Below are 17,493 nucleotides of genomic sequence, written 5' to 3'. Positions count from 1 at the left end.
ATCCTGCATGGATCGCAAGGCCTCTGTCGGAGCAGCTGCATCATGGCTACCCAATTCCCTTTGGCTGTGTCTACACTGGACCACTTATTCCGGAAAAGCAGACGCTTTTCCAGAAAAAGTGGCCAGCTGTCTACACTGGCTGCTTGAATTTCCGGAAATGCAATGACGATCTACTGTAAAATTGTCAGTGTTTTTCCGTCAAAACTATGCTGCTCCCATTCGGGCAAAAGTCCTTTTTCCGGAAAAGCTTTTCCGGAAAAGGGCCAGTGTAGACAGCCCAGTAGTCTTTTCCGCAAAAAAGCCCCGATTGCGAAAATGATGATCGGGGCTTTTTTGCGGAAAAGCGCGTCTACATTGGCCACAGACGCTTTTCCGCGAAACGTGCTTTTCCGGAAAAGCATCCTGCCAATGTAGACGCGCTTTTTCCGAAAATGCTTATAATGGAAAACTGTTCCGTTTTAAGCATTTCCGGAAAAGGGTGCCAATGTAGACGTAGCCTGAGTTCCATCCCAGAGCTGCCCGCCAGCCAGTCGTTTGACTTCCCATCAGCCAGAGCAAGGTGCGTCTCTGACCACCCCGCCTCCTTGTAGATGTTCCCCGGTGGGGTTCTCACTTGGCCACCCCTTTGGATTCTTGGTTGGCTGCATCAGGGACTCAAGCACAGGTCGTCTCTATGGCACAGATTGGGGGCAGAACGCCCATCACCTTGGCACCTGAGCCAGATTCGGATTGAGCCAGAGCTGGGTGCACAAAAGAGCAGTGGTGATAGTCACAGGGGCACCTGGAGCAGGCACACACCTACCCTTGGCCAAAATCGGTGGTGCAGGAGATGGCCACAGGCTAGCTAGTCTGTAGCAGGCTTTCAAGCCGACTGGACGTGCCCAGGTGGGGCAGTTGAGTTCATCCTCCTCCAAGGCAGAATTCCACGCAGGGCAGACTTGAAACGCAGGAGTCCACTCTGTGCGGCATGGCTAACGGGAGAGCCTTGCCCCTGTCCTGTCACGAGGGTTCGGTCGTTGTGCGCTGCAGTGCCTGGCTGCCTTGCTCCACCCCAGAGGTTGCTGCATTTCATTGATGCCAGCGGGGATAACGTGTGAGGCATCCTGGGATTTATGTGATGAATAGCAACCTCTGAATGCAGAATTAGTGCTTGCCAGCGTGCACGGAGCAGGGAGAGGAAAAGACACGGGTGGGAACAGATTTAGGAAACCCAGGCTGGCTCCACTCTTCCTTCCTCTGCAGTGCCCTACTGGAGGGGGTAAATTCTACAGGGCTTGGCAAGGCAGATGCTTCTTCAACTTCCTGGGTTGGCAGTTCCCACCCTGCTATGTGCCAGAGACCGCTAGCACGGCCTGGGCCTCCCTGGCTTGCAGGCAAAGCCAGCCTGGCTCTTTGTACGGTGCCAGAGCTGTGGGCATGACCCTGCAAGCCGCAATTACGTCACCAATTGGCCCCACCCTCGAAGAAAGGCACCCCAGCCAGCAAAGAAAAACCCCAAGCACAGTGAAAGCTTTTATTACCCCCTGGCACCACCCCCATGCCAGCGGGGCCCTGGCTCACAGGCCCACGGAGGGAGTGCAGGGAGGACAGGCCTCGGGCCATCTGCTGCACTAACCAATGACATGGACGCTGTTCCTTGGCAGGAGAGCTCTTCCCCGCCCGGATCCTGCTCTGGTTGGAGGTGAGAACTCGGTGCAGGGCTGTCCACAGCTGGCAGCTCCGAGGGCTGCAGGGGCAACTCGGGAGGAGGGTGCAGGTTTCGAGATGTGCCCGTAGGCTCAGCTGGGGTTTCAAATCAAACTGTTGTGGTCTGCAGCTTGCAGCCAGGGCAGAGTGCGGCCTTCATGCTGTGATGTGGGCACCTCCAGACTGCCTGCTTCTCCCAGGAAAGGGCGCCCGCTCCCTGCCGGGCCTGGGGGAGCATCTCCGGGGCGGCAGGGCAAACAACCATCCCACGCAGCCCGCCTGGCGGGGCCAAGCGGCTTCAGGAGGAGCATGCGGCTTCCCACTGCCGGAATATCCGGAACACCTTGCAGGATTTTACCGAGAGGCTCTGCAACAAGAAGGAAACAAGGGGACAATCAGAGGTCGAGTGACTCAAAGAGGACTCCTACAGCCATGTGAGGAGAGGGAGAGAGAGAACAGGCAGAGAAAGTGCTAGAGGACAGAACCACAGGGGCGTTCCTCCAAAGCTCACTCCTGCGGTGCAGGCACTAACCATTGGATAACCCTGTTTTATTGAAGGGGAAACTGAGGCACTGAATGGGGCAGTGACACAGTCCGAGCGAGGAGCAAAACTGAGATCCCCAGACCTGAGCTCTACGCACCAGCATACGCTTGTTCTGACACAAGCCCTTCATCTCGATCAAGTCCAACAGAGTTGGACTAGTCTCCACTTAGGAAGGAACAATCTGTGTCACATATACAGAATAGACTGTCTAGGAAGGATACTGTAGAAAGGGATCTAGGGGTCATAGTGAACCACAAGTTAAATATGAGTCAACAGTGTGACGCTGTTGCAAAAAAAGCAAACATGATTCTGGGAGGCGTTATCAGGAGCGTTGTGAGCAAGGCACGAGAAATCATTCTTCCGCTCTACTCGGCGCCGATTAGGCCTCAGTTGGAGTCTTGCGTCCAGTTCTGGGCACCCCATTTCAAGGAAGATGTGGAGAAATTGGAGAAAGTCCAGAGAAGAGCAACAAAAATGATGAAAGGTCTAGAGAACATGAGCTATGAGGGAAGGCTGAAAGAATTGGGCTTGTTTATTTAGAAAAGAGAAGACTGAGAGGGGACATGTTAGCAGTTTTTAAGTATCTAAAAGGGTGTTACCGGGAGGAGGGAGAAAAATTATTCTCCTTGGCCTGTGAGGATGGGACAAGAAGCAATGGGCTTAAATTGGGCAAGGAAGGTTTAGGTTGGACATTAGGAAAAATTTCCATCAGGGTGGTGAAACACTGGAATACATTGCCTAAGGAGGTTGTGGAATCTCCATCACTGGAGATATTTAAGAGCAGGTTAGACAGACATCTATCAGGGATGATCTAGACAACACTTGGTCCTGCTGTGAGGGCAGGGGACTGCACTCGATGACCTCTCAAGGTCCCTTCCAATTCTAGTGTTCTGTGATTCTGAGTATCTGTCAAACTGTACCAGCTGTCAGAGGCTTGCTCCGACCAGAGCTGTACGTGGTGTGCCTGGAACAGATACCCAGTTGCCTTGTCCGGGATACAGACCGTTAAATCTTCCAGAGAAATGCTGAAAGCCCCCGGCCCTTCCAAGTTACAAGGTTCGTTCTCCAACACAAGGGGTGGGGGAGTAAAACGGACAACACCTCACTCGGGGCAGCACAGGCCGGTTTGGGTTAAAACCTGTTTAGGTTTGGCAATGTCAAAAATCAGGCTTATAATGGGAACCTAGATTCAACCTTCTCCCTATGCAGAGACTGGCACCCCTCCCTAGTCATGCCCAGTCCCTCCCGGACAGGGTGGATTTATATACGTGTGTGTGCTGCTTCTGGGATCGCGATCCAGATCTTCTGCACCTTCTACATGACCCAGCTCTGGTTTCCTCTTCACTTTCCCCATGGACAGTCAGACTCACCTGATCCCACCTGTGCACGTTACTGACAGCTTCAGCCTCCAGCTAATTTTCCCACTTACAGAGCTGGGGGGACTGGGGGAGAGTCAGTGGGTTTGCGGAGCTAGGAAGCGGATGCCGCTCCAGTTGCTTCTGCCATTTAGACACCAGCCAGCGGGCGTCCGTCAGGGTTACCAGCAATCAACCCCCTTCCTGGCGGGTTGCCACCAAGCGGTCCCAAGTTTTGTACATAGCGTCTCAGCCCAAGTTTCTAGCAAACTGGAGACCGGGGGAGAGGGGGGGTTGGTTTTGGGATTGCGACAGCTCGAGCTCTCACCACCAGCTCTGCCTCAGCTGCTCTGTTGGATTTCCTGGCGGCCAGGAGAACGTTCAGCACCGCCCGCCACCCGGGCTCCGCCTTCCCGGACGTCAGCTCCGATTGCTTGCCGGTGTCCTCCGAGGCGGCCTTCTCCTGCACGCCGTTGACCCAAGGGCACCAGTCGCGGTGCTGGGCGCTGGGATCGAAGAAGCTTCTGGCGGAGGCATCCTGGAGAAGGGCGCGGGTCGGACACAGGAGGGGAAGGACTTGTCTTAGCCAGGCCACGTACAACAACCCGACCCGGATTTTAAATCAGCCCCAACGCCAGCCTCCAAAGCCATGCGGAGGCCCCTCTCCAGGGCAGCAGAGGACACCTAGGACACGGGGGTTGTTCAGCTCCTGGGTTGTCTGGGGTAGGGTAGTTACACAAGCAGACACCCCCGCCCCCAGCCTGGCACTGCCCAGGGAAAGTCTCTAACAACTGCCAGTGAAAGAAGCCAAGGCAGTGGGCCCTGTAGCACCCCTCTCACCTCAGCCCCGAACTGGAGGGGCCATCTTCAGCCTCCGCAGACGGGGCGTGGAGACACTCTACAGCCATGGGGTCCAACCAGTTGTGAAGCAGTTGTCAGTAAAGTGGCTAATGCTGCAGTGGACTAGCCACACTCAACCAGCCAAATAGCCACATTGATCAAGCTAGGGATGTGAACGACTCGTCGCTTTCCACCCCCCGCTCAGAAAAAGAGAGGAGGGGGTGCTTCAAAGCGGCAGCACCGCATGGAGCTCGGGGGCTTCCGCTTTGAAACGCCGCATGCAGCTCAGGGCCTGCTGGGAGTCTGGGCTGCATGCGGCGTTTCAAAGCAGCTGTGCTGTGTGGAGCCGGGGTCAGCTGTGGACTCTCCCGCTGACCCTTGGCTCCATGCTGCGCTGCCGCCTTGAAACACCACATGCAGCCCAGGCTCCTTGCGGTATTTCGAAGTAGCAGTGCTGCATGGAGCTTCAAGGTCAGCTGGGGACTTCCCTGATGACCCCGGATTCCATTCGGCACTGCCTCTTTGAAACGCTGCAGGGAGCAGGGGCCAGCGGGGGTCTGCTTGAGTCCCCCTCTGGCCCCGTGCTCCCCGTAGAGCTTTTGCCTTTGAAGTGTAGCAAGAGCCTTGGGGTTGTTACTACACTTCAAAGGTGGAAGCGCCCTTATTGACTAATGAAACAGTCAATGCAAATTGCATCTTGATCAGCCAATTAATCTAAATGTAACATCCCTAGTTCAAGCCAACTAGCCGCACTCAGCCGGCCAAAGAGCCACACGTGGCTAGCGTGTTGGACACCACGGCTCTAAAGAGACCAAATGGTGAGGGCCAGAGTGGTGCTTTGATACGGCGATCCTGTCCCATTACCGATGACCCTGATCCCTTACACAAAGGCCACCAGATGGGAGGGACTTCCATCACACCCAGAGCCCTCTGGATTCAAACCCACAGCTGTGCAGCGATGGGGAACATGGGCAGGGGAGAGAGACAGCGTGTGTGACAGACTGACAGCTGGACGCTGGGGAAGTCTGAGACACGGTGCACTGACTCACTGCCCAGAAGGCTTGCTCAGACCTTGGCTGCTCTGTCCGGCTCCCAGTGCCCTGCAGAGATGGGGTACAGAAGTGAGGGGAGTGGGACACCCTCACATCAGCACCCCCTTTCTCCTCCCGCTCTGCAGAGCCCGGAAGACGGTCCTGGGAGCAGCTGCAGGAGCCACGTGGCTGCGGAGCAGCAGGGGAAGGGCACCGGGGCATACACTGCCGCAGGGGCATGGCTCTGCTCATCGAGTGCCTGGCGCCTGACTCACCCATGGGCGTTCGGCACAGAGGGAACGCAGCTGAGTGAGTGTGCGTGTGTGTGTGTGCGTGTTTGTTTTTTTCTCCCCTCTTCCGTGGATGCAGACAGCACAGAGCAACACAAGGAAGAGGGAGCCAGTGGCAAAGACTTGGCCAGAGGCAGGGGAAACCTGAGCTGGGTTCCTGAGCGAAGAGCCTCTTGCATGTGCATGGAGTGAAAGAGTCAAGGCAACAGTGGCAGAAAGGGCCAGGTGGCGGCCGGGCAGCCCCTTCTGGTGGAATGGCACCGCCACGGACCCACGTGGCTGGGGGGAGGGAGGGCAGAGGAAGCAGAGATGCCGCTGGCCCATGCCAAGCTACCCTGGAGGCTCTCCAGGTGGTCTCCTCCACAAGGGCCACTGCCAGGGCCCCCACCAGGCGTCAGCTGCAGCGCGAGCGGCGAGTCCTCCCATTCATTCAGCCCCCAGGGCACGTGGCCGGGCACTCACCGAGCTGCTGGAAGAGCAGAGGCGCGCCCGCTTGGCTCTCCGGTGCGGGCTGGACGGCACCTCCATGCTGTCCCCCTGCCCCATGCTGCGGGTTACCGGGCGGCTCCTCGGTGACGGGCTCGCTGCCTCCATCTCGGCCCGGTCCCCGGGGCTGGTGGAATCCCAGCTCCGCACGCGGGCCGTCACGGGGGACGGGCTCTTTTCGGGCTGCCACTGGGAAGGAGAGGGAAGGGCACGTTCGCTCCAGAAGAGTTCCTCCGCAGAGGCTGGAGGAAGGGGCTTGCACGCGACGCACAGGGAGTCCTGCCTATTGCTCCTCCCGGGCACAGCGAACTCTACCCCCGCACAGCCCCACGAGACTTCCCCTTTGGGGGACCTTTGTGGGGAGAGCGTGCTCCCAAGGCGGGGCCCAGAGCACCGGCCTGAAAACAACCACGTGGGGACAGGCCACCGCCCATCAAACACCCCTTGCTGCCACTAGCTGCCACCCACAGGGCCTCTCTCAGGCTTCCTCCTCTGCTGCCAGCCCCACCGCACAAGAGGTGGAAGAGCGGCCGAGCCACAGTTGTGCTTCCTCCTCGACAGCAGGGGGCGCTGTGCCCGTTGAGCTCTTTATGCAGAGTCGATGCCCAATCCGGCTGCAGCCATATGAGCATGTGCAGGGGGGTCCAGACCCAGCTGGGGAAGGCAATCAAAGCCCCACCCCTTCTAACCAAAGCCACGCCCCTTCCCCAGACCTTGCCCCTTCAGAACCATCCTCTACCCCGGCCAAGTCCCACTCAAACCCAGCTGCTGGGGAGCCACATGATACAGCCCCAACCCCTCCCGGGTGCCTGAGCCGTGTAGGCAATTTTGGGAAGGCAATGCCTTCCCTTGCCTACATTACTCACCACCCAGGGATGCGAATGACTGATCCTAGGGCGTGCAATTGTCAACCCAGCGTAAAACCCAACCCCCACGCAGCCGGGAAGTGAGCGTTTACATGGGTGCGACAGAACCCCCGGGGATGGATTCCACACTCCTCCCCTGGAATCCGAATGCCTCTCACCTTCAGACGCCCTGAGACAACCACTGTTTTCCCCATCCCCACGCCTCAAAAAATCCACTGGGGCCCTCGAACAAAGGGGATTCTCCCCACCGTCTCGGCGTTGCAACAGCTCCCTCCCCAACCCGGGAGGGCCAGATACAAATCGGGAGGGGAGGGGGAGGGCACACGTCTGTGTTATTCCCAAAGTGCACTGAGGGGTCGTGCCAGTGAAGTGCAGCGCGAGATATCCCTCCAGCGCTGCGATTAAATGCTGGAACCAGAAGCCTAACAGAGCCAGACTGGAAAGACGGTGGACATTTCTGACAGCGTTATCATCCATTGGAACAACTTGTCCTGGGGGACTCTCCATCACGGACAACCGGACGCCTGGAGGGACCCGTCCAGCAGAGAGAGGCGAACCATACCTGCTCCGAGCCCGGAGGAAGCGTCGTGTCCTGGCTCCGTGTGATCATCCTGCGAGGAGAGGTGGGCACCAGTGGGGCTCGCTCGGAGCGCGCCTCCGTGGGCGTGGTGGGAGCACTGCCGAGTCCGAAGGAAGAGTCCAGCTCGAGCATGGAAGATTCAATCTGATGGAAGCCCCATAGCCCTACCTTCCTCATGCAGCGGGAGCATGTGATGATCGGGAGGTGCATGGATCTTGACGGAGGGCTGTGTGTTGTGCGAGAAGAGGGGATAAAGTCAGGACGAAATCCAGGAACTCCTCAAGACGGATACTGGTTTTCAGTACACGCACGTATTTGAAAGATTAAGCATTTAGTTCAGTGTTCCCCAATCTTCTGAAAGCTGAGCCCCCACCTCTGGGAAGTGAAATCAATGATTTCACCCTGCCATGCCCTGTTTAGAGCCTACACGTTCTAATCTATACACCAACCTGCACACACACCTCAGTCAGCTCTCTGCATGCTCCAGCCTTGATGAGCAGTGGAATAAGAAAAGGCGGATGTTTATCTGCAATCTCCCCATCAGCACCCACCAAAAGAAACGGGGCAAATGACAGCCCCGAGTGAAGATTTCAGGCTTGCTGAAAACTCAGGCAGATGCCAGTTTCCGCGTCAGTTACCTCACCACATTATGGTTGCAAAGAAAACCTGCAAAACAGACTTGCATCTGCAACAGCTTTGACTTGCATCTGAGGAAGTGGGTCTTTGCCCACGAAAGCTTACGCTCCTACACTTCAGTTAGTCTATAAGGTGCCACAGGACTCCTCGCCGCTTTTGCAACCATAGCTGCTAGAGACGGACGTTTTTAAAATATTAGACGCATAGGCCCTGAAGAGAGAATATTGGGGAGGGCAATCTCTTGTGCTCCAGCGTCCTGTCTCGGAGAGGTTTCGCGGCAAATGACAGCAAGGTGCGATCTATGTTTTGAAAAGGGCGTGTGATATTTACAAACAGCATTTTAGCTCTCGCTGTCAGATACTAATCACCTACTAACCTGTAAGCCCAGCCACAGAGGGCCAGAATGCAGGCAGGGACATGGATTTGAAAAATGTCAGAGCCCGTCTTCGTCGGCGTTTTCCCCCCTTCGGTTTTGCATTCGAGCTCCTCCTCGATCAGATGCAGGAGAAGGCTGATTTTATCTTCCGTCAATGACTGCAAAGGACACACGACTCAGTCATGGTTGGGGAGGGGTATGAGCCAGGCTTGTGTTTCCTCCGTATGAGAGGCATGTTTGGAGCGAAGACCGTCTCTGACTATGTGTAAAGCACTTAGCACAGTGGGGCACTCAGCTCAGCACCACTGTGCTACAAACAAATCATCGTAATGTGGGGTACGTCTAGACTACATGCCTCTGTCGCCAGAGGCATGTAGATTAGGCTACCAGACATAGGAAAATGAAGCGGCGATTTAAATAACTTCATTTAAATTTACATGGCTGCCACGCTGAGCCGACAAACAGCTGATCAGCTGTTTGTCGGCTCAGCGCGATAGTCTGGACGCGCGGGTGTCGACAGCAAAGGTATTTGTCGACCACCCAGGTAAACCTCATTCCAGGAGGCATACCTGGGTGGTCGACAAATACCTTTGATGTCAACACCCGCGCGTCCAGACTATCGCGCTAAGCCAACAAACAGCTGATCAGCTGTTTGTCGGCTCAGCGCGGCAGCCATGTAAATTTAAATGAAGCGGCGATTATTTAAATAGCTGCTTCATTTTACTATGTCTGGTAGCCTAATCTACATGCCTCTGGCGACAGAGGCATGTAGTCTAGACGTACTCGTGGACTCAGGAAAGTGACTGCAGACTCCTCAGATGGATTCCCCGGGTGTTTTCAGAATCAGAGCTGCTGAGTTTCAAGACCAATGTGAAGTGTCTATTCCGGTTAGCTCTTTCGTGCTAATATGGAGGGGGGCAGGATGGATTCTCTTCTGCCTTGGGCATGATCAACTAAATTCTGAATGCCAAACTAGCCTCCACTGCCCAGAAGGCCACACAGTTGACAGAGAGTGGAATGTTGTCGGCAGAATCTTGGTCACTGGTGATGATGGGGGAACCAGAAAGAACCCAGCTTGACTCTCAGGCTACGTCTACACTACGAGTTTTCTTGGCAAAAAATACGCTAATGAGGGACTCATTTGCATGAGTCAATCTCATTTGCATATTTTCTGCCGATCCGTTTTTGCGCTAGGGGTTTTTGTGCAAAAACAAGCAGTGTGGACGTTTCCTTTTTGCGCAAAAAAATATTTTTCTGCAAGATCCTTATGACCCCAAAAAGGAGGTATACTGATCTTGCGGAAAAAGTGGTTTTTGTGCAAAAAGAAAACGTCCACACTGCTTGTTTTTGTGCAAAAACCCATAGTGCAAACAACGGATCGGCAAAAAATATGCAAATCAGATCGCGACTCATGCAAATGAGTTCCTCTAACACATTTTTTGCCGAGAAAACTCGTAGCGTAGACGTAGCCTATGGGGAGACAGAATATCAGATAAGGGATGTAAGGGAGTAGTTGACTTGTTAACAACCGGATAAGCCTGTGCTTATTGGGTAGTTGAGTTGCCGACATGCTCTCCTGCCTCTTCCTGTCTCTGTGCTCCCCCTTACCGCTGCCTCTGGGAAGCAGAGGAGGCAGACCGCAGTGGTTCCAGAGCCGGCGCGAGCCGGGGAGGTTCAGTCCCAGCTTACGCTGCCCCTGGGAGCTGGGGCTCCGAATTTTAAATGTAGCAAGAGTCTGGCAGGTGCTTGGACTGCTGCAGCTTTGCATTTTAATGTAGTAGGAGCCGGGCTGCCTGAGCACCTGGCTCCTACTACATTTAAACTGCAGAGCCGCAGCGGGGTAGCGAGAGCCGCTTCCCTTATTGACTAATCGAGTAGTCGATGGAAATTCCATCGACTACTCGATTAGCTAATTAACCACAACTTAACAACCCTAATACTCGATTAGCTAATTAACCGCAACTTAACAACCCAAATTCGCCTATCTACTCGCCTGTGGCGAGTAGATTTCAGCCGGTTGCCCCGTTCACTGGCGGTGTGTGCGCATGCGCGGTGCGGGGCTGGCGAGTGGATTTCGCTGCGGTTTGTCGAGCCCTGCTAAGAGTAGAAAGGACACCAATGGGATCGAAATAGCTAAGTCAACCGCCCCCACTGTTACTGCCCTGACCTGATGAAGTCTTGGTTCCAGTAAATATATTCCACCCGGATGTCCTTCCAAAAGGCAACCAAACACCCGACTACAACAATGGGCCTTTGTACACGGCTGATGGGAAGTAGACCCAGAGCCCTGGGCGACTGCTAGAAGATAGGATAGGCTACCAGGGGAGCTGACAGTGATGTCCAGCGCCTGGGTAAGATGGGGCAGAGCTGACTCCACGCTCCCAGGAGAAGCAGGGCCTCGCATGGAAGGGGTGGGGCCAGGACAGCCAAGCATCAACACTGCCCAGAGTGTGCCCGCCCCCCAGCCCTTAGAGCCACCCAGAGCACGCTGCAAGTTGCTCCAACAGCAATTTAAAGGGCCCAGGGCTCCGGCGGCCAGGAAGCCCTTTTGAATTGCTGGGCTCTGGGGCAGTTGCCCCTTTGCCCCCCCGCTGGCAGGCCTATAGGCTGCAGCTTTCTGGTTACTCTGTCTTACGATCACCATGCCGCTAACGAGACGAGGCTGGATGCTACTTTCTGCTCATGACACCTCGCTGATTAATGTGTGTAACTTACAGCGGGTGAGGGGGTTGCGGGTAGGCCTGGCCTCCTTCCCTCTGCTATGAAGGGCACACAGCACAAAGACGGGCTACAGCCTCCTTCCCGTGAAACATTTCCACATGAAGCAGCGGGCACCTGAGGCTGCCGACAGCTTCATGCACATTCGCAACACTGTGAACTACTTGCTTTCGGGGGCTTCCTCCCCAAACTGTGCAATTAGAGGATGCAATTTTTAAAACCGTCTTAAAAAAAAAAACTCTCAGGAAATTCCACACCCAAGACCTTTGTTAAGAGAAGGTTGCGCTTGCAAAATGAAGCACTCACACATCAGGCAGCACCTCGGGTCACACGTACGGACTATTACCACGGTGTGATGATGCGTGAGCAAGGGGCAGAGCTAAGGGTATCCGAGCAACTCTCATTTTACCTTTCCTGGTTTCTGAGTTCTCAACCTCCATGTCATTTTTGTATGAATTCATAGTGTGCCAGGAGGCCAGGCCTTTTCATCCGACCCATCGCTCCCCCCGAATGGTGAATTCAGGCTTGTGCGAACTCACCATATTTTTCAGATCCTCTGGTTTCAGAGAGGGCAGCTGAAGTTCTAGCTGACACAGGCTGTGAAAGCGGTCCAGGAAGTCACTGACAAGGGCTAGGGGCTCATCCACCAGTAGAACAGCAAAACGATCTAATGTGAAGCAAAGCGCAAGAGGCTTCAGTTTTCTTGCAGGTCCCTGCCCTCGCCTCATTTCATAGAGCAGGCCAGTGATGCCAAATTAAAAACAAGGGTCCTCCTCCCATTAAAAGGCCAAGCACAAAAAGGACAACAGACCGACTATTTTGTTCCTTTCCGGGTCACCTCTGTGCCTGATCCGTCACTGAAAAGTGGGTCCGTTTCCTTGTGAAGCGAGGGCTTTAAATAGGATACATTCTCCAACCCCTTTACAAATGCCCTGAGTCATTCAGCTCCCTCCACATCCCAATTAGAGTTTTAACAGTCCTCTCTCTCTGGAAAAAGGGACTGTAGCAACCCTGAAAGTAGGGATATCAAGGTTTAACCGGTTAACCGGTAAGCTTCACCCTTAATGGTTACGGTTAACTAGTTAACCAGCTTCCCTAGGGCTGGAGCTGGCATCAGCTGAAGGTAGGAAGGTAGGAGTGCGGTACCAGGGGAAGGGGAGTGCAGGCCCAGGAGCTGCTCCGACCGAGACACTAGAACAGCCCAGGCATTGGGGGGGACGGGGGGCACAGGCAGGGGTTGCTCTGACGGGGCTGGAGCCCTCCCCCCCCCCCCCGTTTAATCAATTACCTGGTTAAACAATAGGTTACATCCCTACCTGGAGGTAGGTACCACTGAAGGCAATGCTGTCCGATACAGAAGGATAGAGGAGCAAGACTAACAGGGAAGGCAGAGAGCATATTCTTGAACTGTTGCCCAGATCGACCTTAGTGATACTTACCTGGGCAGGGGTTGTCGGGCCAGAAGCAGAACTTCTCGTGGGCCGTGCACAAAGCTTTCTTCAACTCCACACACCGCTCCTTGTCTGAAAGGCAAACAGGACTGGGACCTCGGAAGCTGCGGAACAATCTACTGCAGGAAGCAGGGGGGGACAGGTCCGTGTAGTTGGACAAAGCGCCGCAGAAGACACGGCAGCGGCAGAGGGGTGGCGGGAGAGAGCGAACAGGCCTTCTGTAGCTCCAGTGTCCATGTGGTGTCATTTTGATGGATATTTGCATGGAGGGCTACATACAAATCTGGCCTGCAGACCCCCGGCAAAGGCACTTACTGCAGGATCTTAAACCACCTTTCTTTCCCTGCATCCTAGAGCAGAACCCCCTCCCATTGGGGGCAGACTGCGTCATACCCTCTGCCCCACCAGCTCTTCTTCCCTGCCGCTAACTCTAATTCCTCCCTGCCCTGGCATGCTTTGTCATACTCTTCCTCCCCACATTGGCTCATGCTCAGAAGGAGCAGCCATGAAGTAGCAGAAAAGAGGAGACTAAGGAGTGATATGATAGAGGTCTATACAATCATGACTGGTGTAGAAAAAGTGAGTAAGGAAAAGTTATTTTTTATTCCCACAATATAAAAACTAGGGGTCATCAAAAGAAATGAATGGGCAGCAGGTTTAAAATAAACAAAAGGAAGTTTTTTGTCACGCAGCACATAGTCAGCTTTTCGAACTCCTTGCCAGAGAATGTGGTAAAGGCTAGGACTTAAACAGGGTTCAAAAAAGAGCTAGATAGCCATTGATGGACCTAACCTCCATGAATTTGTTAGCCAAGATGGATAAGAATATATGGAAATATACCGCTCTCATAGAACTGGAAGGGACCTTGAGAGGTCATCAAGTCCAGTCAGTCCCCTGCCCTCACAGCAGGACTAAGTACCATCCCTGAAAGATCTGCCCCAGATCCCTAAATGGCCCCCTCAAGGATTGAGCTCACAACCCTGGGTTTAGCAAGCCAAAGCTCAAACCACTGAGCTATCCATCCTTCCCCACCGCCCAAATGGTGTCCCTAGCCTGTTTGTCTGGAAAGGGGTGACAAGGGAGGGATCACGTGAGGATTACCTGTTGTGTTCCCTCCCTCTGGGGCATCAAATATTGGCCACTGTCGGCAGACAGGATACTGGGCTGGATGGATCTTTGGTCTGACCCAAAAGGGCTGTTCTTATGTTCTTACCCGGCATTGCTTGGGTCATTAAAGAAGGGCTTAGGGCAGGAGGCGTGGGGGATGCAGGAGTCAGGATTGTGGGGTGAGGAGGAACTCTGGCCAGGGGACTATGTGTGCATAGGGGAGTGGTCAGGAACGGGGGACCAAAGCTTTCCCAACCCCCAAGATTTGTACCAGGATTGCTTGGTCTTATCCTTCCGGTCCCTGTCAGGGCATGAGAGCAAAATGTGTAATTTATCTGACCCCTGCGCTCCCCAGCCAGAATGAGGAATGAACATTCCCCTCACGCCCCGATGAGCAGGAATAGCCAGCAATGTCCCCATACAAATCTATGGGGGGCTTCTGCTCCCCCCGCTCCCCAGCCTGCCCTCTCTAAAGGGCACCTGTGGGATTGGGAGGCTTGGAACTGGGACCTAGTGATTCTGTCTCTTTTCTGTATGGTTTTATGCTAAGCAATCCCATTCCAGGCATATCCCATTTTCCTGGCACAACCAAACCCTGACCTTGCTTTAAGCTACGATCAGAGGAAGCTGCCTACCGAATGTGGCAGTCCTAGCTCTTACTGTGTAGGAGAAGTTTTTGAACAAACAGACTCACGGACAGATGGACAGACAAAGCAATCACCCGTACGAAGAGACAGTTCTACATACATTTGTTGAAGTCAAATGCCAGCTGCAAACTTGCACAGAGGAAGGCCTGACAGCTGGAACACTTCAGCATGTCGCTTTCTACGATGGTCCATCCATACTTGGCACATATCAGGGGGGACAGCTCATGAGGTTTGCCTGCCCACTTCAAAGAGTGCTTGTGATAAGGACAATACAGAGACATTACAATTATATTCAGCTAAATATCTGGGACAATCACACAATCCACTTGGGGCTTAATTATTTCTCCACCTCATAAGAAATGAAGTGGCGGGGTGAAGAGACACACTTGTGGGCTGACAGCCAGGAGAGATTCGGAGTTGGTTTTGGGGGACAGAGCATGGAAGGGTCCTCCCCCACATGGCCCTGGCAGCTTTTGATACAGAAAGCTCAACACCACAAAGGATATAGTAAATGTTTCTACTCGGCTGAAGAAGGCTTCTTTACTAGTTGTCTCAAAAGGAAGAACATCTGTTTGTGAAGATCCATTAGTTGATTCTGAACAGGCAGATGTGTCCTTTCTAAAATAAAACAACAGGTCAGCAAGGGAAGTACCTTCGCTCTGTGCATAAAGATTTCATTAATGTATCAGAAAAATGCATATGCAACACTGAGCTCACAACACCTCTATCAATCTCATCCTTCAAACTTAACCTCAAAACAAATTTCAAAAGGCCTACAAACCTGATTCTAAGGAATGTTAACTTTCCATCAATATAGTTAAGAACCGGCACAAAATGCATAGGGAGATCAGAGAATCTTCATCATTGGACGTTTTTAAGAACAGGTTAGATAAACACCTGTCAGGGATGGGACAGCTACTACATGGTCCTGCTCTGAGAGCAGGGGACTGGACTAGATGACCTCCTAAGGTCCCTCCTAGTTTTACATTTCTGTGATAGGACGCAAGACTGTACAGACACAAAGACAACTTTGGTTTGGTTCCCAGCTCAAGGCTACTGTAGCTCCTGGGATAGAGGGGGAAAAAAGGAGGCCAGGAGGCACTGTTACAGAATAAATGTGAATTTCTCATTTAATATTTCCTTATGATAGTATCCAGAGGCCTTGGTTGAGCCTGTGATGCTCCTGACACCACCAATTACGCCCTCCTTCTTAAAAACTTGTGCTCCTTTGGCTTCTGTAATTCTGTCCTCTCCACGTTCTCCTATTTCTCTAATTTTTTCTTCCAACATCTCCTTTGATAAGTCTTCCTCTTTTCCTCTCCTTTCCATTTGAGAGTCCCCCCAAGTCATGCCCTTGTCTTTAGATAAGAAGCACGGAACCTAAGGCCTGGGGGATAGATGCGATGAGATGGATGCTCCCACCCCACCAATGGGAAGCTCACATTGGCACTCCAGCCCCCCCCCCCCGCCCACTATCCCATCACAAGCTGGAGCACACAAAAACTACTACCCTGCCCCCCCAGGCTCTGGTGTGCAAGTGGAATGTGGGGAGTGTTTTTCTGCTTCTCGGACAAGGTCCATGTCAGTGACAGTTTTCTTTCTTTCTCCCCGCCCCCCGCCCACTTGTGTATGGCCCCTGACTTATTTTTCTGTGGGTCAACGGCCCCTGACCCCAAAAAGGTTCTCCCCGCCCCTACTTTAGATCTTTTTGCTATTTCAACCACCATCTTTTCGCTGATGAATGACGGCCGTTTCTCCTTCGTTTATGAGCCGCCGAGCCATTCTCCACTAGAGAACGATGCATTGCCTTCACCTCCTTGATGCCCGGCTGGCCTCGTAACGTTCACTTTTGGCCAAACCTGAGCGCACAAACGTCCTCTCTGAAACCTTCCCCGCTCCACCTATTCTTGGTCCCCTTCAAAAAAAGCCACCACAAGCCCTCCACCTCTCCAGCCAAAGATTGGGCGGGGGGGGGGGGGGGTAGGCTGCCTTCTGCGCCTGCCCTACTACCGCTGCTAACCAAGGGAGCGTTTAAATCCGGCCGCACGGGGCGGGGAAAGAAAACCCGCCTCGAGAGTCGGCGGCTCCTGCGCACGGGACCCAGCCGGCAAGGGGGGGGCTGAAGGGGGAGGCCTCCCAACCGGCTGTGCCAGCGTCCCCGCCCGGGGCCCCTCCCCCAGCCTGGTTTCAGGGGCGCCCGGCCTGGCGGGCCCGCGTGGGGGGGGGGGCACCCTGGCAACCATGTAACCATGGAGACCGGGGCGGCAACCAGGCGCGGCGGCTCCGCCCCTCCCCGCTCACCCCTCCGGGCTGGCCTCCTCCGGGGCGATCCCCCCGTCGATCAGCTCCCGGATCTTCTGCGGGGTCCCGGCGGGGGACTTCGGCTTGCCCCCCGCCCCCTCCTCGCCCGTGGGGGCCGCGGCGCTGGGCGCCGCCATCTTGGTCCCGCCCGTGGAATGTTCCCCCCGCCCCCTCCGGGGCGGGAAACAAGGAGCCGCGGAACTCGCGTTCCGCCCCCGCAGCGAGGGCGCCTCTCTCCACCCCCCGGGTTAGGGGGAATGGCCTGGCAGGGGGGCCCTGAGCTAGATCCTCCCCCCCCCCATTGCCAAATCCATCCCCAGGACAGGGAGCTGATAAGGACACCTCCCTGATGAGGAGACAGGGGCTAAGGAGGAGCAGAAGGGGAATAAGGATTCATGAGGGTGCGTCTACACTGCAGGCGCTGCAGGGAGGAATGGGGGTGCTAAGGGTGCGTCTACACTGCAGGGAGGAATGGGGGTACTAAGGGTGCGTCTACACTGCAGGGAGGAATGGGGGTACTAAGGGTGCGTCTACGCTGCAGGGAGGAATGGGGGTGCTAAGGGTGCGTCTACACTGCAG

General features: G+C 54.5%; 1 protein-coding gene across 1 annotated transcript; it reads right to left on the bottom strand.

The window, feature by feature from the left end:
* Positions 1-1,499: 1,499 nt before the first annotated feature.
* Positions 1,500-17,083, bottom strand: ZC3HC1 (zinc finger C3HC-type containing 1). Its single transcript, XM_075925356.1, has 10 exons — positions 16,915-17,083; positions 15,120-15,231; positions 14,714-14,864; positions 12,848-12,931; positions 11,948-12,075; positions 8,691-8,848; positions 7,661-7,904; positions 6,209-6,421; positions 3,914-4,123; positions 1,500-2,053 (listed from the first exon to the last, which is right to left on the bottom strand). The coding sequence occupies exons 1-10, from the start codon at positions 17,049-17,051 to the stop codon at positions 1,985-1,987; spliced, it is 1,506 nt and encodes a 501-aa protein (XP_075781471.1). The 5' UTR covers positions 17,052-17,083; the 3' UTR covers positions 1,500-1,984.
* Between the last annotated feature and the right edge of the window lie 410 nt (positions 17,084-17,493).

Source organism: Pelodiscus sinensis, chromosome 1, assembly GCF_049634645.1.
Source record: "Pelodiscus sinensis isolate JC-2024 chromosome 1, ASM4963464v1, whole genome shotgun sequence".
In the NCBI taxonomy this organism is placed as follows: Eukaryota; Metazoa; Chordata; order Testudines; family Trionychidae; genus Pelodiscus; species Pelodiscus sinensis.
This window is presented reverse-complemented; position numbering and strand designations above follow the sequence as displayed.

Excerpts from the sequence above, each read along its gene's own strand:
- ZC3HC1 (XM_075925356.1), bottom strand. The coding sequence starts at position 17,051 with ATGGCGGCGCCCAGCGCCGCGGCCCCCACGGGCGAGGAGGGGGCGGGG. Across the intron at positions 15,232-16,914 it reads GAGGAGGCCAGCCCGGAGGG|AAAGGACACATCTGCCTGTT; the intron begins GTGAGCGGGGAG and ends GTTTTATTTTAG. Across the intron at positions 12,076-12,847 it reads GCCCGACAACCCCTGCCCAG|ATCGTTTTGCTGTTCTACTG; the intron begins GTAAGTATCACT and ends GCTTCACATTAG.